At 52.7% G+C, this 18541-nt stretch overlaps 10 protein-coding genes across 10 annotated transcripts; 7 read left to right on the plus strand and 3 right to left on the minus strand.

Moving 5' to 3' along the window:
• The first annotated feature begins 114 nt into the window (after positions 1-114).
• Positions 115-2278, plus strand: ASPSYDRAFT_49618 (transketolase family protein). The gene is made up of 2 exons (XM_040847871.1): positions 115-1250; positions 1306-2278. The coding sequence occupies exons 1-2, from the start codon at positions 156-158 to the stop codon at positions 2176-2178; spliced, it is 1968 nt and encodes a 655-aa protein (XP_040698303.1). The 5' UTR covers positions 115-155; the 3' UTR covers positions 2179-2278.
• A 747-nt stretch (positions 2279-3025) lies between these two features.
• ASPSYDRAFT_71883 (uncharacterized protein) lies at positions 3026-3634 on the plus strand (the record flags this gene model as incomplete). Its single annotated transcript, XM_040850609.1, has 1 exon — positions 3026-3634. The coding sequence occupies one exon, from the start codon at positions 3026-3028 to the stop codon at positions 3632-3634; it is 609 nt and encodes a 202-aa protein (XP_040698304.1).
• Positions 3635-4650: 1016 nt separating this feature from the next.
• ASPSYDRAFT_93420 (uncharacterized protein) lies at positions 4651-5703 on the minus strand (the record flags this gene model as incomplete). The annotated part of the gene is made up of 1 exon (XM_040852833.1): positions 4651-5703. The coding sequence occupies one exon, from the start codon at positions 5701-5703 to the stop codon at positions 4651-4653; it is 1053 nt and encodes a 350-aa protein (XP_040698305.1).
• A 911-nt stretch (positions 5704-6614) lies between these two features.
• Positions 6615-8594, plus strand: ASPSYDRAFT_49621 (putative phosphatidylglycerol specific phospholipase). The gene has a single exon (XM_040847873.1). It carries the CDS (start codon positions 6941-6943, stop codon positions 8450-8452), a length of 1512 nt encoding a protein of 503 aa, XP_040698306.1. The 5' UTR covers positions 6615-6940; the 3' UTR covers positions 8453-8594.
• A 183-nt stretch (positions 8595-8777) lies between these two features.
• On the plus strand, positions 8778-9236 carry ASPSYDRAFT_160091 (uncharacterized protein; the record flags this gene model as incomplete). The annotated part of the gene is made up of 1 exon (XM_040842880.1): positions 8778-9236. One exon carries the CDS (start codon positions 8778-8780, stop codon positions 9234-9236), a length of 459 nt encoding a protein of 152 aa, XP_040698307.1.
• Positions 9237-9927: 691 nt separating this feature from the next.
• ASPSYDRAFT_159993 (GMC family oxidoreductase) lies at positions 9928-11919 on the minus strand (the record flags this gene model as incomplete). Its single annotated transcript, XM_040842873.1, has 5 exons — positions 9928-10175; positions 10233-10836; positions 10881-11417; positions 11485-11821; positions 11870-11919. The coding sequence occupies 5 exons, from the start codon at positions 11917-11919 to the stop codon at positions 9928-9930; spliced, it is 1776 nt and encodes a 591-aa protein (XP_040698308.1).
• A 1173-nt stretch (positions 11920-13092) lies between these two features.
• On the plus strand, positions 13093-14029 carry ASPSYDRAFT_466889 (uncharacterized protein). The gene has a single exon (XM_040847286.1). The coding sequence runs from the start codon at positions 13239-13241 to the stop codon at positions 13731-13733; it is 495 nt and encodes a 164-aa protein (XP_040698309.1). The 5' UTR covers positions 13093-13238; the 3' UTR covers positions 13734-14029.
• ASPSYDRAFT_49623 (uncharacterized protein) lies at positions 13283-15507 on the plus strand. The gene is made up of 7 exons (XM_040847874.1): positions 13283-13885; positions 13941-14140; positions 14194-14330; positions 14379-14433; positions 14482-14547; positions 14598-14727; positions 14810-15507. Exons 1-7 carry the CDS (start codon positions 13730-13732, stop codon positions 15170-15172), a joined length of 1107 nt encoding a protein of 368 aa, XP_040698310.1. The 5' UTR covers positions 13283-13729; the 3' UTR covers positions 15173-15507.
• A 281-nt stretch (positions 15508-15788) lies between these two features.
• ASPSYDRAFT_466973 (5'-methylthioadenosine/S-adenosylhomocysteine nucleosidase family protein) lies at positions 15789-17449 on the plus strand. The gene is made up of 2 exons (XM_040847289.1): positions 15789-17123; positions 17183-17449. The coding sequence occupies exons 1-2, from the start codon at positions 16115-16117 to the stop codon at positions 17245-17247; spliced, it is 1074 nt and encodes a 357-aa protein (XP_040698311.1). The 5' UTR covers positions 15789-16114; the 3' UTR covers positions 17248-17449.
• Positions 17450-17651: 202 nt separating this feature from the next.
• Positions 17652-18320, minus strand: ASPSYDRAFT_159695 (glutathione S-transferase family protein; the record flags this gene model as incomplete). The annotated part of the gene is made up of 1 exon (XM_040842849.1): positions 17652-18320. The coding sequence occupies one exon, from the start codon at positions 18318-18320 to the stop codon at positions 17652-17654; it is 669 nt and encodes a 222-aa protein (XP_040698312.1).
• Positions 18321-18541: the final 221 nt, after the last annotated feature.

Raw genomic sequence — 18541 nt, forward strand, 5'->3', positions numbered from 1 at the left:
GTGAACGGCTCAAGTAGCCAGCATGATGTTGTGCTCAAGACCTTCCGGCTTCTCATTGCCGACCTCTGCCAGCAGTTCGGTGGCGGACACCCTGGGTAGGTAGATTGACACCGAGAAAAAGTGGACTTGACTAACTGAACAGGGGTGCAATCGGTATGGCAGCCATCGGAGTCGCTCTCTGGCGCTACATTATGCGATATGCACCGCACACCCCAGACTTCTTCAACCGCGACCGCTTTGTGCTCTCCAACGGCCACACTTGTCTCTTCCAGTACACTTGGCTCCATCTGACAGGCTACAAGGCCATGACGTTTGAGCAGCTAAAGTCCTACCACTCTGACCGCGTTGACGCGCTGTGCCCTGGTCACCCCGAGATTGAGCATGAAGGCGTCGAGGTCACCACCGGTCCTCTGGGACAGGGTGTCGCCAACGCTGTCGGTCTCGCAATGGCCTCAAAGAACCTGGCCGCCACATATAACCGACCTGGATACGATGTTGTCAACAACCACACATGGTGCATGATTGGAGATGCCTGTCTGCAGGAGGGTGTTGCTCTGGAGGCTATCTCTCTGGCTGGACACTGGAAACTCAACAACCTGACCATCATGTACGACAACAACCAGATCACTTGTGACGGCTCTGTCGATCTCACCAACACCGAAGATGTCAATGCCAAGATGCGCGCCTGCGGATGGGACGTTATTGATGTTGAGGATGGCTGCTACGACGTTGAGGGTCTGGTCCAGGCGTTGACCAAGGCCCGCGCTTCCACTGAGAAGCCGACCTTCATCAACGTCCGCACAGTTATTGGTCTCGACAGCAAAGTTGCAGGTCAGGCGGCTGCCCACGGTGCGGCATTTGGCGTTGCTGATGTCGCTGATATGAAGCGCAAGCTCGGCTTCAACCCCGAGGAGCACTTTGTCGTTGGCGATGCGGTGCGCGAGTTCTTCGCCGACCTTCCTGCTCGTGGCGAGGGCTTCGTCAAGGAGTGGAATGATCTCGTTCAGCGGTATACCGAAGCACACCCGGAGTTGGGCGCTGAGTTCCAGCGTCGCGTACGTGGTGAACTGCCAGCCGACTGGCAGGAGCGCATTCCTACCGAATTCCCTGACAAGCCGACTGCATCGCGTGCCTCGTCCGGCCAGGTTTTCAACCCTCTCGCACAGTCTATCAACTCGTTCATGGTCGGCACGGCCGATCTGTCACCGTCAGTCAACATGATCTGGAAGGGCAAGGTTGACTTCCAACACGTACGTTGTTGTATCGAATATGCCTTATCAAAATAGTCAAAACTAACCATAATAGCCCGACCTCCGTACAACCTGCGGCATCAATGGCGACTACTCCGGCCGTTACATCCACTACGGTGTCCGCGAACACGCCATGGCCGCCATCTCCAACGGTCTTGCCGCCTTCAACCCCAACACCTTCATCCCGATCACCTCCTCCTTCTTCATGTTCTACCTCTACGCCGCCCCCGCCGTCCGAATGGGCGCTCTTCAACACCTCCAAGTCATTCACGCAGCCACCCACGACTCAATCGGCATGGGCGAGGATGGCCCAACGCATCAGCCGATTGAGCTGGCCTCGTTATACCGCGCCATGCCAAACCTCCTATTCATCCGTCCCGGAGACGGTGAAGAAACGGCAGGTGCTTGGATCGCCGCCATCAACGCAAAGACGTCTTCCACCATTATCTCCACATCCCGACACGCCCTCCCGCAGCTCAAGCAGACCCGTCGCGATGGAGTACTGAAGGGAGCATACGTCCTCGAAGAAGCCGAGTCAGCAGCTGTAACGCTCATCGGTGTCGGAGCCGAGCTATCCTTCGCTTTGGACGTCGCCGCTGAGCTCAAACAGAAGAACGGTATCACTGCTCGCGTTGTCAGTTTCCCCTGTCAGCGTATCTTCGAGCAGCAGTCCCTAGAGTACAAGCGCGGCGTTCTGCAACGGCACAAGGGTATCCCGGCCGTGGTAATCGAGCCGTACGCACCAAATGGCTGGGAGCGGTACGCGAATGCGGGCATTTCAATCAAGCGCTTTGGACACAGTCTACCTGGTAAGGCGGCATATAAGTTCTTTGGCTTCGAGACGGGAGTCATGACAGACAAGGTTGGAGATTACCTGGAGAGGATCAAGGGCGACGAGGCCCTGAGGGGAGAGTTTGTTGATCTGTAATGGATGATAATAAGTAACGATAGATTTCAATTTCAATTCTTTGGCGAAGCTGTGTTATTCCCTCATCATGTGATGCCTCTGGTAAACATCTCAATACATCAATACATCAACACATATCTCTCTCTCTCTCTCTCTCTCTCTCTCTCTCTCTCTCTCTCTCTCTCTCTTTTTCATCTTCATGCTCAGGTAAATAGCAATTTACTTATTATGGCTTCAGGACCCGCCAGCAAGGCCTCTATCTTGAGGCTGCCTCCTGAGATTCTCATGCTCATTGTGGGTGTACTGTCTAGGAAGCATTTCTTCAATGTCGCTCTCGTCTGTCGTGCTTTCAATTCCGCCGTGTTGCCTCTCCTCTACAGAAAACTCTCTTTCTGTGTATGCTCTGGAGGCCGCATCTTTCGACAACTGGAATACACCAATCAAGCCAATCCGTCATTGCTCAAGAATTGCAGATGTCTGCGTTTGTATACGACTCCACACTGCCTGTCGTGTGATCATAAATTCCTTCGGATAACCAGCCTTATAGGGGCTATGTCAAAGGTGGAATCCTTGTCCTTCTTGTATAACGGGAGAACAGAACCTGGAGCGCTATGCCGATTGATTCTTGAAGCACTTCATCGTATGCGTGGGCTCAAGCTCTTCCGACTGCAATGTTCTCTTCCTACCTCCGATCTGCAGAAAATCATGGACGCTCTTGATTCCATGCCTTCTCTTCGCGTTCTTTCTCTTTGGGGGTTGGATCCCCGGTATCGAGAGACCAAGGACGGGGATAGCATACTGACAGCCGCGGTCCGCATACCTCAATTTGCATAACTTTTATCAATAAACATGTTAACATATCTCCCAGATGCACCGAACCGCACCGTTTACGTCGCTCAAGTTGATGTGTGATAGTCTACGAGTCGAGGATTTGGAGCATTTTATTAGATGGCCGAAAACGCTTACTAGTCTCCGTTTGGTTGGAGGGATAGACAGCGAGCCCGTTGCCGACCTTCCCGCCCTGGGCAATTGGCTCTCCATTCACAAGACGACCCTACGATCAATTAGGATTGGACCACTGAATCTCAACACCAGAGGACGCCTTTTGGATTTAACTGCCTTCACGGCCTTGGAAAGTTTGAGTATCCAACCGCAGGTTATTTGTCTTCCAGGAGGAGAATTTCCATACCAAGATGTCCATCTGCTGCTTGGCCCGAAGCTCCATACATTCACGCTGGAGCATCCACTGAGTTCAGTTCAGATCGACTTTGGCGACGTTGAGGAGCAGTGGATTCGGCACCTTGCGAAAACGGCAACCCGTCTGAAGTCAGCTCTACGTGGGATCCAGATCATTTGGCATGTCGATGATGATAATTTTGGTAGCCTTCAGGACAGAGTTGATCGACTCAATCGAGAGTCACACTCAAATGGAGTCCAGGTTGGTATGGAACAGCTTGGCGTTGACGGTATGGATTGAGTTGGTATTCGTGCGGGGCAGGGCAAATCGTTGTGGAGGATTCTGATACTATTTTTGCTTTGAGTCTACGCTTCTCATCCATTTTGCGAAACCCATTTAGTATTTATTGTTTTCAATCCTATGGGAGTTTGTTTTGCCAATCTAGGTATTTGTGAAATAACAGGATCGAGCCGACATTGGTGCGAGATACCCATGCGCTTACAGAGTTCATTGGGAGAGTACAATCTTCGATAGGTCAGGAACGGAATATCTCGAACCAGCCACAAGTTTGTCAAGTATTCTTCGCTGCTTCTATTCGAGAGGGGTTGTGGCCAAGTTAATTGTGAAGTTACTGCAGGAAAGAACTGCCAACTCCTGCCTTCAATGGCACTCACAGTCTACAACTTGCTTTCCTGTATCTTGTGATAGCGCACGATTCCAACTTTGCATGCTTGTAGCACTACCAAATCACGATAAATGCTAAGTTTAAGTAAATATACTAACGAAGCGTATCTGAAACACTATTGAATTTGTGGGCGTTTGGATTTTGAGCTGCTTTGGAGACATTCGCAAGTTAGAGTTCGGTAGTCACAATTCTGAACTGAGGGAGCCTCGCCGGTAGTCGAATCTATGTGGTTGCGATAATACAGGGATCTGAGGTGCTTGTACAATTTCTTTCTGAATAAATCAATGATCTTTGTATTCGTAAATAGTCAACACCGCTGGTTCTAATCATCTATCGAACGGGATGCCTAAAAACCTAGCTACCCAGCCCGACATGGCAACAGTATCGAATTAGTTACCGGTGGGTGTCGGCGGAATACATGCATATATTTTGATATGACAGGCGAGATACGCAGTGACTTTCAGCATATGATCGGTTCTTGTGCCGTTTTGGGTGCCTCGGTCCTTTGGGGGATGGGCCCTTGAGTTATCCTTGTTGTGTTGCTGCTTGGGATTTGCACACCCACGAAGCGCTTTTTCAATCTCGAATGTTTACGTTCTCAATTCACTGTAACGACTGTCGCAACCAAGTGCTAGCGTGTAAAAGCAATTGAACCCCCTTTCATTGTTCCTTGTCGCAAGTTATAACTGACTCCATCGACCCGCAACCCCTGCTCATTCAGCAGTAAGATGGTATCTCCCCGATCCGAGAGCGCCCAGTCCTCCAGTTCAAACGGCCGGTCAATTCTCGGCCTTAGCGCGGCGCCCTTTGGAAGTTTTTGTATATCCCCGGCCGCATTGCGGATAGCCCAGGACTCCAGGCGGACCGCGCGGTTCGTCCGGTTGGACAATGTCACTGATTTCCGTCTTCCGCCGGGACCTGCCGGGTTGACGTACGCTTCCTGGATGAGTACTGCATCCTCGATGATGTCTGGAAGGAGAATATCGCTCCAGCCAACGCCGGAGATCGCATGCCCGGACTGATCATTTGTATGCACGGCTTGCGATGCAAACGCGAGGAATATGCCGAGCCACTCGCCAGAGGTTGGGAAATGAAATATCAGGCCCCCGTCCTTGAACACGCCATCGTCCGCGCGAAATTTGCACCCGTTGCCCTGGTTCATGTGGATATTGTGAATCTCGTTCCCGGATTCAGAGCGTGAGCCGAAGATGTAGATCTCTGCATCTTCTTCGATAGCTTGCTTGATACTCGGCACCATTACGTCGATGATATCGCCAAATTGGCCCGGAATATCGTGCGGGAGAAGCCTGCCATTAGTGCTGTTGAATAGGCTATGTCGGATGTAATCCAAGCCGAGTCCCTGCGAGCCATTGCTATTTTGTGCGGTGAAGCCGAATTTGAGATCGGATAGCTCATCGACTATCGGGTTCTGATCCAGTCGGTGATTTACCCAGTAGACCAGCCTAGAGTCATGCAAGTCTCCGGATGTGATGTTTATCGCCGCCCGACACCGTCCTGCAGCGCCGTTGCATCCATTGGTGGAAACTCCATTGCGTCCCGGCCCTTTCAGCCCCCGATCATCGAAGAATAGCGAGAATTGTGGCGAGTTGAGACAATCCTGCCGATCGGTGAGCACGTAGTCGACTGGGTGGCCTTTCCAGACACCGTAATTATCGACTGGCATTGCGATCGAGGATGCTGTGCTAAGTCAGTCGTGATGATGAAGGCTACTGGGTATTGTGGCGATGGCTGGATATATACCAGCAGTGAATGATATCATGTGCCTGGCAAGAAGTGGTTTGTGGCTTCACAGTCGTGCGACCAGTCGGTCTAGGCTGGTCGACAGTGCTCTGGGAGACCTATTATCTGGATTCTAGAATCTGGCTTCTGGTCCCTGGTTCGCGTGGGTCTATGGTTATAGAGCTTAGTTGCCATATTCTCTATTCTAATGGTCAACTCATAAACTGGTCGGATAGACGAATGTCTCGCGCTTTTGTTCGGATATTGTGGCGATATTCCCGTAGACGCTGTCCTCTGTGCTCTAGGGCCGACACTCGACGACTGTGACACAATTGGTGGTCTAGAATTATTTTCGTAGATTTGACTTCTGCTCCCGGTGGAATCCGGATCTATACCGGCTCGTCCGTGTTACGCAGCGTCATTCATGATCCGCAGATATAATCCGGGCTCGGTCATTGGTTTGACGTTCCCTGGGGATGAGTCGAGAAGCCATGTCCCAGCATCTGGTCAATTGGGAGACGATGATCGGTTTCCGCTTTCGGCTGCCTCGAGCAGCGACCGTCCACAGGCTTGCGTTTATCGGATTTGGTGACACAGCACTGATAACCCAAGTTAGTTAGTTAACTAATAGCCAGCTTCTTAGCATTCCTCCCAGCGGACTTTAACCTGGTGATCTTCATCAGGAGGTAAGGTTCGCCTTGCGGTGGTCTGTTCTCAGCCCTGTTGGGTCGAGAGCCACTGCACGTTCACATGACAGGAGCAGGCGACTTAAAGAACCAGCCGGATCGCTCCAAGCACCCTCGAGGGACGAATGGACACAGCGACTCGATGGAGAGGGATGAGTGAGTGAGTGTGAGGGGGGGGTGCCAAGCTCCTTTCGCAGAGAGGAGTGAGCTCACGTGGGACATGTCATTGGCTGGTGCGGCCCTGTGCACAAGTACATTGTGACCAATCAGCATCCCCAGACCCGGCATGTTCCGGTTATGCACGGTTATGTTCCACCACATGATTGTGCACCCGACAAGGAGCGCGCAGATCGACTCCCAGCTCCCTCATTCTTCATCAACCCTGCACTCCCCTCGAAAGCTGACCGGAGCAAGTTCGCGACAGGCAGTACTTTGCTGCCGATACACATGCCCTTGGACATCCTCTGTGCAGACGAAAAGCGATAGACAGGCGAGATGACCTGGCTGCGGGGAGACTCCCAAGCCGGCCGCCCCGCATCCCCCGCAGACTCGGAGCAGCCGCTTCTCGACGGCGACCGCGACGACGACGACCGCAGTCCACGCCTCAGCCGAGATGAAGAATGCGTGCCGCAGCAGCCCAAGAAGCGGACCTCGCGGATCCGTATTACCATTTTCTCTGTCATCTTCGCGACCTGTGCTGCCCTGCTCGCAGCGTTTGTCTACCTCTTCGCGTCTCACCGATTAATCGCCTCGAAGCCGGGGAAACCAAACCAGCCTGACAGAGACTCTCCGATCAAGAATGTCGTGGTTTTGGTGCAGGAGAACCTGGCGTTCGACACAATTGCAGGCGGGCTCACATACAGCTCTGAAATCGACGGGCTCGTGAAGCACAAGTTCTGCAATCCCGCCAACGTCTCCGACCCGGACTCGGAACTGGTCTGCGCCAAACCTCTCGCCAAAAACATCGCCTCGGATGATCCAGACCACAGCATCGCTGGTGGGAACCATCAAGTGTACGGCACTGACCATCCAGACCTCTCTATCCATCGCCCCACAATGCAGGGGTTCGTCAGCGAACAGATCCGCTCGTACGGCATAGACGGCGACCTCAAGCGCGCCGGAGAAGTCATCAACTATTACACTCCAAAGCATGTCCCCATTTTTAATGCTCTAGCCGAGAATTACCTGCTCTTCGACAAATGGTTCGCCGCTGTACCCGGTCCGACAAACCCCAACCGCGCCTATCTCACCTCCGGAACCTCCCACGGCCACGGCACCAACGACCCAGGATTCGACGTTTCCGCCCTCCCCCAAGTATCCGTCTTCGAACAGCTCTCTGCAGCTAACATTTCCTGGATCAACTACTCCAACACCACTGGCTTCGCGCCAGACGCGCTCTTCTACGACTGGACTAAGAAGTCCGGCCACGGGCGCAGGTCCGTCAGGCCAATCGAGGAGTTCTACAAGGACGCCAAAGCCGGCACTCTACCGCAGTTCACATGGATAAACCCAGAATGCTGTTCGTACCAGTCCTTCCACCCGCCCTCTGCAACAGATCTCGGCGAGGATTGGATAAAGGGCATCTACGAAGCCTTGCGGTCTTCCCCGCAGTGGAACGAAACGCTCTTCATCCTGACCTTCGACGAGCACGGCGGGTTCGCGGATCACGTCCCGCCTCCGGAAAACGTTCCCCCTGGCGATGAAATTCCTTATACAGAAGTCGCGAAAGACGGGCGCCCGACGACATTCCACTTCGACCGGCTCGGAATCCGCGTCCCCACCATTTTGATCTCCCCGTGGGTGCAGAAGGGCGCTGTCCAGCACAGCCCGAAGACCCAGAGTGGAGAATACACCCACACCTCTATCCTGAAGTACGTATCGGAGCTATGGGGGCTGGATATTCTTACGCCCCGAGTAGAGTGGTCGCCTAGTTTCGGCGACTTGATTCAGAGAGAGGCTATTAGAGAGGATACACCAATGTTCTTGCCAGCGCCGATTATTTTCTAACGACCCATATTTTCCCTGGTGGAACACTTGCCTGTGACGATTTTTGATTTGAATAGATACCTGGATATAAAGGAAGTAACGACGGAGTATATAGTATGGATATGGATAAGAATATGAATATGAATATGAACATGGAATAATACCACATGATATACTCCGGTTGCCCCCGGTGATTTTGTTAGCACAGTGGGTCCGAATCCTTCAGAGCGGCCAATATTCTTCAAGCACCGCCTTCCTAGTTAGTTCTAGAATGAAGCTAGGAAAACCTCCTCGATCGCAACATCTTGAAGACCTCTGGTGTTGCAATACCTCTATTGTTTATATGATGTCTACCGCGCCTGAGCCTTCCGGAGTGCCTGAATCGAGGCAGAATTCTACACGCCTTCAACGCGATGATCGAATCCGAGTTCTAGCTCTACGAGATGCTGGGCTTACATACCAACAGATTGCCTCTCAGCTACAAATGACCCTTCGACAGGTCCAATACACATGCCAATCCCAGCAAGCTACTCCTAAAAAGGCCCGTGGACAAAGACCTAAACTATCTGAAAACGATATTGATAAAATTATTGAATTTATATCTTCATCGGAACGGAACCGACGCATGCCACACTATAAAATTATTCAAGAACTGGATCTTCCTGTTGGCACAACAGCCTTATCCCGAGCGCTTAAAAAACGAGGTTATACGCGATGCGAAGCTCTTCAAAAGCCGCCTCTATCAGATTTAAGCAATGAAGAAAAAGGCCAAAACAGCATAGTAGCCCGCCCGTACCAAGTTTAAGGTTGCCTAATGCCCCCTATCGGCAGGGCGGAATATAGTCGACAAGTTCACCGCAGCAACACCATCCGCTCGTCCGGTGACGACGCGTTGATCCGCCAAATCCAAGTCACTAGGGGCCACTACGGCGTACCTCTGGCGTGATAGTGTCAGCTCCAGTTTAGATATGCGGTGACCGTTTACAGGTAGTACGCGTGAACGGCTGCCTAGTAACTATCTGACCGTTGAGCAGCGGGTCCAACGGTGGCCGAGGGTGGGTCTGTTGATTATTTGTGATTGAATGTGCGATGCATAGTTCATGACTCTATACATATAAGTCTACACCGTAGAGGGCACTATATATTGATAAGCACTAGGAAGGGTGGTGGGTATCGTGTCTCCTGAGTCATGGAGTCCTTGGATTGCCGACGGCCCTGTTATGGAATATGTCCCGAATGGGTGGATCTACTGGCAGCTTGGCAAGTTGGAGCCTGATAAGCAGTAAACTGGGTATAATTTAGCAAAACTAGATTATTCACTGGTTTGACACGGGCAGCTTCAAAAGTCAAGAAGGGAAACGTTTCGAATCGCTAAAGGATATATACGTAAAATGCTATGTAAAATGCAAAGAAGTAACGTCTATCAACGTTCAGCTTTACGAAGAACCAACAGAAAGGTCCTTAAGGGCCGCGGTAACGCCTAGAACATACAACAGTTAGCCAAGTTCATCAGTATAGTAGACGCCTGACCTACTATCGGGACCCCACGTCTCCTTGATAAAGTCCGCGCATCGTTCTCCGATGCCGTAGGCTGGCATCTGGGTGTGTCCACCGTGCAGAGTCGGCATGACACTGGTATCAGCAACGCGCAGACCAGCGACTCCGCGGACACGCAGCTTGTTGTCGAGGACAGCCTTGGGGTCGTCGGCCTTGCCCATAGCACAGGTTCCGGCGCCGTGGTAGCCTACATCGAGAGTTAGCTTGGGTTACTGCTAAACCAGGGAAGCGGGGATGAACATACATGTTGTAGCGTGGTGCTTGACATAAGGAATCCACTCGTCGCGGGTCTTGAAGGCGTGATGGCCCGACTCCGGAGGCCAGGAGCCCTTGACGATCTCCTTTGTTCCGGCACCCTGCATCACAATCTCGTTTGCGTACTGGCAGGCCTCTGTGAGGACAAGGAGGTCCATGGGGTCGTTGAGATAGTTGCAGTCGATAACAGGGTTACGGGATGGATCCTTCGACTCGAGAGTCACGGTCCCGCGCGACTTCGGAGCGAACAGCTCGGAGATGATGGAGAAGGCGTGCTGGTTGTTCACGGGGAACTGGTCGTACTGCTTGGGGCCACCGTAGGTCTCTGTGGTAAAGAACTCGATGTTGGGCTGCTTGGGGGTCAGGCCCATGGGGTCGCGGCCAGGCTCGCGGGGGGCATCGCGCCACATGGGCTCGTCCTTGAGACGGTGGTCAATGCGGGCAAAGGCGAAGCAGCCAAAGGGGAACGTGGAGAGGAAGCCGGACTTGTGCTCCTTGTACTCCTGGTAGGTTTTGGCGAAGCTGTCGCCGTGGTAGACCTTGTCGCAGTTGGTGAGACCGGCCTGGCTGGCTTCGTAGAACATAAAGACGATCTGGGATGTTAGACAGGAAGTTCAGACGAGGGCAGCAGACATACCAGGTGGTCCATGAGGTTCTTGCCGACGCCAGGGAGTTCGACCTGGCAGTTGATGTCGAACTTGGCGAGCTCGTCGCGGGCACCGATTCCAGAGCGCAGCAGGATGGCCGGACTGCAGTAGGCACCGCTGGAGATGATGGTCTCTCGTCGAGCATGGAAGGTCTTGCTTGTTCCGTCTGATGAGCGGGTCACCACGCCCGTCGCACGCTGGCCATCAGCTGTAGGCTCCAGGACGACGTGGTCCACGGTCACGTCAGTTTTGATGGCGATGTTGGAGCGGTCGTACTCCTTCGTGATGAAGTCGGCGGAGGTGGTGCGGACACCCTTGTAGACGGTGCGAGGGACATGGCCACAGCCGTGGGGGACGTCGCCGGTTGAGAACATGTCGTGGTGCAGGGGAAGGCCCTGGTCAACGAAGGAGTCGATGATACGGTCTGCAATGGGGGCAAGGTCGTGCGGTTCTGTGTGCAGGGGCCCGGAGTAGCCGTGGGCAGACTTGTCCTCCTTGAACCAGGGCTTGGTGTGGAATGTCTCGCTCTAGCGGGCGTCACCGTCAGTATTTCAAGAAAGTTCAGAAAAAGAACAGGTATCTGCAGGTATCTACCTTCTTCATGGCCTCAAAGAACTCGTCGCCGCTCCAGCCCTCCAGCTGCCAGTCATCGTAGTCCTGTTTGCTCCCCCGGATACACAGCGTGCCGTTGCAGCCACTGCAGCCCCCGAGGAACCGGCCTCGACTGAGCTTGACCTGGCGGTTGTCGACGCCGTCCATGGGCTTTGTGATCAGGTTCCAGTCCGTCTCCGAGTCGAAGTTCTGGGACCAGCCCCCAGCCATGTGCACATTCTCGAGATCGCGGTTGTGCTGCCCGGCCTCCAGGAGCAGCACGCTGACGTTCTTGTTCTCAGCCAGACGGCCGGCAACGACGCATCCTGAAGTTCCTCCTCTACTAGCGTTAGACAGATATCACAAGTGGCGGCACCAAGAAGCCTACCCGCAGACGATGTAGTCGTAGGTGGTGTCGGGATCAGCGAGCGAGCCCATGTTGTCAATGATTTGCAGTGAGAGCCTTCACAGAACTTTCTCAAAAAGTCAAAACGTTCACGGAACTCCAATACGAGGCGGCAACCGGTGTCGAAAAGGGGCGATGGGCGGGCATCCTGGGGCCCTTTAAACGCTGCGGCCTCAAGGGGAAAGTGCGGAAACAAATGGCCTGCTCACCGTTAGTCTGGCTGTTCTGCTTTAGCTCACAGTTTACTGTTTCACTAGGCCGCTTCCCCGCTTGGAAATGCGGCGTTGATCCTTCTGGCGCGTGAGTTTGAGTCGAGCCAGAGGGCGGAATCTTTGCTGTATATTCCGCCCTTGCGGGGTAACTTGTTAGGGCTACGGGGTATATCACCCTATCTGTCTATCAGTCTCCTCCAGCCCGTCCATTTCCGCCTGCTCTGAGTCTGAAATCCAAAACCATGCATCTTCGCAGGAGACTGTCTGTCGAGCAATCCTTCACGAATCCATGCAGCTCGTCCCAACTGCCAGCGCTAGAACGGTGGAGCCAGCAGCGCGGACTATCTCCGGAGTCCGAGACCAAGACCAAGACCAAGGCAGCAGTGGAGCAGTTCCGCTTTTTTCCCTGCTGGGAAAGAGTTGCGGGAGACCGTCCTGCCAGGGCGCTGCTGTTAATGTTATTTGGCTTGGACGGTCGCGCCACGGCCCCGGCAGCCAGCGGGTCTCCGTTGGTGACAATCTGACAGATGGAGGCAGATGCCCCCGGACCGGCTGGTGATGTGATTTATGGGCAGTCGCTGCTATACATCCATCTGGTGGCGATGGCGCTACCATCTCGATATGAATCTTCAATCCTTCACGATGAACACCGTCGCTCGGTTTAACCCCGGACGGGCGCAATTTGTCAATCGTCCTGGGCGACCGTCCAGTGCCGCAGGATTTAGGCCCTGCAGGAAGCGACAGGGGGTCGTGGATCTCGCAGGGGCCAGAAGGCTTAGGGGGCTTCCATTCGCTAATCGCAAGTTCCCGAGGAGCCACCGGGGGCTGCGGTCTCGACAAGACTAAGAAGCATCGAAGAGGCGAAAAGCCCGTTGCCATTGCATCGCCCTGCTTGGTGGACTCTGGCCCCAACACCGCCCTGCTGTCTTGTGAGCTGCGGATAGTGGAACAGTTTCCCTGGCGTGTTTCGTGTGGGCTTTGCTGCCAACTTGCTGTCAGCCCCAGACGGGCCGACTTATTGCTGCTGCGGATCGTCTGTCGACAGCGAATGCTGGCCGCGCACAGGGGCCCATCGTGGACCATCTGGGACCATCTGGCCAGTCTGCTCGGACCCCCAGCAGACTAAGACGCGGCAATGGATGGGTCGTTGGTCCATCTGTGATTCTCTGCACCAACGGCTGCTCCAGGGCCCACTGCGAGATCCGCTACAAACCTTGTTTGCTCGACAAGGCCGTAGAATCTGCTTCGAAATGCCCAGTCGGGCAGTACCTAATCATACGAAGACTAATAATAATAATCCTTCTGGCGTCGCAGGCGGGAAACGCCGTCAATCGCTCCTGAAACAGCGAAATTCTCCTGCTGGCCACTATCACGCACTCAAGCAGCAGTGGATCAGCAATTGGGTCTGTCAGACTACCAACGGTCGTACTTTTGACTTTGCAATCTCGTATTCTGTGCAACGATGGTTCTCCCTGAATGGCTTTGTGGCTTGGTCCCGTCAATTTCTGCAGCCAAGTTGGGGCAATATTAATGCAGAACCCTGTCCCATCCTGCTGGGACCCAATCACTCGACGCCTCCATGTCGCTGTCTCTGTTCTCGAATACTTGAAGAACTGCTGCCGCTGACACCATGACCACGACGCCCTTCCAGAAGGAGGCCTGGATCGAGTATGGCATCGGTGTTGTTGTCATCCTGTTTCGCATATTCGCCCGTATCAAGGTCGTTGGAATCAAGAACTGGCAGGGCGATGACTACTTTTCCGTCGTTGCCCTGATATTCTGGACGGTATGCAATGGCTACTGGGATTGCATGAGAAAACCTAGAGAACTAACTCCCTCAGGCTGAGCTGACCATGTTGGAGCTCATCGGTCAGTATGGCACCAATATCGGCCTGACAGACGAACAGCGAGCGGCTTTAAGCCCGACAGAGGAGGCCAGACTCGTCTATGGGTCGAAGTGCCTGATGGCCGGATGGACTTGCTATGTCACTTTGATCTGGTCGCTCAAGGCCTGCATGTTGTTCTTCTACAACCGTCTCACGTACGGCATGCTTCCCACTTCAACCTCCCATTGTATTACTGACATTGCGACAGACTCGGTCTCACGCAGCAGAAGCTCGTCAAGTTCAACGCCGTTCTTTGCGCCTGCACTTATGTTGCAGTCATCTTCACTATCTTCCTGCACTGTCGCCCGATCGAGAGACATTTCCAGGTCTATCCTGATCCAGGCCGTACGTCCCCCCTTTGCCTACACACCGGACATCGCTTACACTGTACAGTCAACTGCTCTGCGGATTTCGTCAACTACATTGTGATCGCTGCTACAAATGTTGTGTACGTACTCCATCGTATCCACTCCACTGCAACCTACTAATCCTGCAGCACCGACGGTATCCTGCTCTGCATTCCAATTCCTCTCCTCGCGAAAGTCCGTCTACAACTGCGCCGGTACGTCTCTAAAAATACCAACAGTCCCTGCCCTTACTGACCATCCACAGCAAGCTCATCATCGGCGTCCTCCTCTGCGGCGGTGTCTTCGTCATGGCCGCCACCCTCCTCCGCTGCATCCTCTCCCTCAAAGACATCAACAGTATCAACAACAGTACAGTCTGGGCTATTCGCGAAACGGTACCTCCCTCCCCTCTCCCTCTCCCTCTACCACTTGATATCTCGAATAAGTCCAAAACTAACAGGAAAACCACCAACCCAGTTCGTCGCCATCATCGCCGTCAACGCCCCCTGCATCAAACCCCTCTTCAGCACCTCCATCTGGATCCGCTCCTCCTCCAAAGACCCCTCCTCCGGCCGCGGCGCCTACGGCAAAAGCACCGGCGCCAGCTTCAACCTGTCTGCGATGGGCCGCTCAGGAAAGCACACACAGCTGGAGTCGACGGCATCCAAGACCGCCGGGCGCGACAGCGACGAGTTCGGGATGTTGCGCGATGCTCATAACAACAGTTCGGCGCAGGCAGGACGAGGCGACAATAGCAGTTTCTCGGACGAGGAGAGCGGCAGGAAGAACGGCGGGATTCAGGTTACGACTATGTATGAGGTGCGGAGGGATGGGCATTAGCATTGGCTTTGGCTTCCGCAATTGGCATTCGAGGCAAAAATTGGTAGCCTGGAATGTATGTATATTTTTTTTTCCTTATGTTATTTCTGTCTATATATATATTTATACCCTTATGCTCTATATATACCCATCGGGCGGACTTTGGGAATCGTGCTGGATTTTAGGGTTTCTTTGTATATGGCTGGATTGCCGCTTTTAATTTAATGGATCATTTTCTTTCTTTGTCGATTGGGATTATCGAGTATACAGTGCCACTTCATCTATACTCACTGTATGACTACCTCGTGTCATGGTTATAATTTATAAACAGCCCGTTGCCCAACGTGCACCCGCCTGATCAGCGCAGCGACCTAGGGTCTTCTCAGGTAGGCCGGAAAAAGAAGCCAATACAATACAAACTAAGTAGATGATTGCTGGATGATCTACAATAGACTGTCAATTATTTACATGGTGGCCGATCACCAAATGGCGGCAGTTGGATGATCAAAAAAGGGGCAGGAGGCGTGTACTTTTCGTGGATTGATAGACGTTCAAGTCAGTGGATATGAATACAGAGCTTCCAGCGCAAAAGCCAATTCGACAACTAATATGAGCGCTGTCTATTTTAAGATGAAACCGTCCTGGCCAAGTTCGGCGGTTAAAAGGCCTTCCCTGGTATCAGGATTGGCAGGCGTTAAGCGCTGGGAAGATGATAACAAACCACAACTGCAGGAGCAAATAAGAGATCAACTTGAGGTCGATGCTATTATTAACCCCCAGTGAGATGCGACTGTTGGCCGGCACGTTCTCTCGTCTGGGCGGCTAAATCAGCGTCATGGTTGCTAGCAGCGTTGTGCTCGTCAATATAAATGCGCAGGCTGTTCGACCTTTGGAGTCTCTCATCAAAGAAATCTCACCAGCTCATAGACATTTCTCATTGATATACCCTATCTTATTATCAGGATGGCCCCGCGTACCCGAAACGACTTCACAATCGCCATTATCTGCGCCCTTCCAGTCGAAGCCGACGCCGTCGTGGCCCTCTTCGACGAAACCTACGGGCGCCTAGGAAAGCCGTACGGTAAGGTTCCCGGAGATGCGAACACGTATGTCAATGGAAGAATCGGAAAACACAATGTAGTTCTCTGCCGCATGCCAGGCCCCGGCAAACGGATCGCAGCAGCCGTGGCCACAAGTCTACGGATCAGCTACCGGCAGATCAAACTAGCTCTGGTCGTAGGAGCCTGCAGCGGTGCTCCCTCGATAAGCGGTAAGAACTTGTACCTTGGTGATGTTTTAATCAGTGACGCCTTGGTTGAATACGACTTTGGGAGACAGCACAGCTGGGGCTTCGAGCGGAAGACAGGTGTCAAGGATATCTTGGGCAGACCTAATCCAGAAATAAGAGCGTTCCTGCATGCGTTTAGGTGCTCTCAGCCGCGCCGCGAGCTCGAGTGTGATGCCTCGCGGTATCTCGAGACCCTTCAGCGAAATCAGGCAAGATACAGCCATCCACGCGTCCCTGACGTTCTCTTCGAAGCGTCCTATCCTCATAATCACCGTGCTCGGGATTACTCTGCGCATTGCAGCTGCTCAGAAACCAATTCCCTCGATGGTATGTGCAACGATGCTAGAATGAAGGACTGTGACAAACTTGGCTGCTTCGGGGGGCCGGTTGTCCGTCGGCGAGATGTTACAGCTGCACCAAAGCCATCTCTTCATATTGGATCGATTGCATCTCTAGACGCCGTCGTAAGGTCTGCCAAGCAGCGCGATGAAATCATATACAAGGAAGATGTGGCAGGCTTCGAAATGGAAGGGTCAGGGGTGTGGGAGAGGCTCCCGACTGTCGTTATTAAAGGTGTTGATGGTTATGCCGATGGCCACAGAAGCAGGCAATGGCAGGCATACGCAGCTGCAACCGCGGCATCTGCTGCCAAAGCCTTCTTAGGGTTCTGGGAAAGCGAAGATGGTCAGTAAGCTCTCATCCTGTAAACATTGCACACACTGACGAACTTCTTAATCTTCTAGATGCAACAAGGAAGGGGCATTCATCAATCAGGTTTCCTAAAGGCCTACTGTTCAGAGGTCGCTAAAGTAAACTGACAAACAAGTAGACTTGACGGACAAAAGTATTCCAGGCATGGAAGTATATGATATTTGTTATTGGAGGATGTACTCGGAGTTGGGACAATGTATGTTAAACACGTCAATGACAGTCGGAAGAATCCAGCAAACGTTCTTTTCCCGTTCAGAAGACGAGATACCTTAGGTATAACACCTGACTTGCCGGTGGCTCTTTCCTTGTATAGCGAAATCTGGGAGGGAAACCACGATAAACAAGTCAGACAAGGAAGGCACGACTGTAGTCTTGATTATCTGAGAAGGTACGAAGTCGGCATTTTGTTTTAATCATGTCAGAGAATATAAAGTACGATCCATATATATAAAGTTATCAACTACAAACTGGCATACCAAGCTATTAGACATATGTCACCAGTCAGTTCTGTTCCTCCGCAGCAGCAAGCTCCTCCTGGTACCTCAACGCCTTTGCAACGCCATCGCTAGCCTGGATCCTGTCCAACCAGGCCTTGACACCAGGAAAATCCTTTGCAAGATCGACCTTGTCCCCTAACAAAGGCGACTCAACAAGACTATACCAAGGCAAGAACGACACATCCGCATAACTGAACTTCCCACCGACAAGGAACTCCTTGCCCTTTAGGATGCCTTCCAAGACACCAGTCACGCGCTTAATCTCATTGATATACCGCTCCTGGGCAGACACAACAGTCTCGGGATGGAACTTGAGGAACCAAACTGCCTGCCCAAAGTACGGTCCCTGTCCGCTCATCTGGAAGTGCAGATACTGCTTCGCGAGGAAGTAGTCGGTAGTTCCAGGCGTGAAGCTGATCTTGTGGTCCTTGTCGTAGGTCTCAACCAGGTATTCGACGATAGCCCCGGACTCCCACAGTGTGATGCCGGTGTTTGGGTCTTCGATGGCAGGTAGTCGACCGTTGGGGTTGACACTGATGAAGGGCTCAGCCTTGATTTCGTTGAATTCGACATTTTTCACAGTGTAGGGCAGGCTGAGCTCCTCGAGGATCATGATGACTTTCCATGGGTTGGGGCTGCGGCCGTGCATGTAGACGCTGATGGGTTGGGCCATTGTTGAGGGATAAATGAAAGGGTTCTTAGAAGTTAAAGGTCCAATTGGTTTGATTGCTGATGTACAGTGAAAAGAGTAGGGTTGTGGCCGTATTTATACCGCATCCTCAGATATATAGATTGCGCACCGAAAGTCGCAACAACGAATCTCCACTCTAAACACCGTAAAGCGTCCACTCGGATCCGGCTACGATTAACTCCGTCTTATCACAAGTGAGCTTG

This window comes from Aspergillus sydowii (genome assembly GCF_001890705.1).
Source record: "Aspergillus sydowii CBS 593.65 unplaced genomic scaffold ASPSYscaffold_13, whole genome shotgun sequence".
NCBI classification, from domain to species: Eukaryota; Fungi; Ascomycota; class Eurotiomycetes; order Eurotiales; family Aspergillaceae; genus Aspergillus; species Aspergillus sydowii.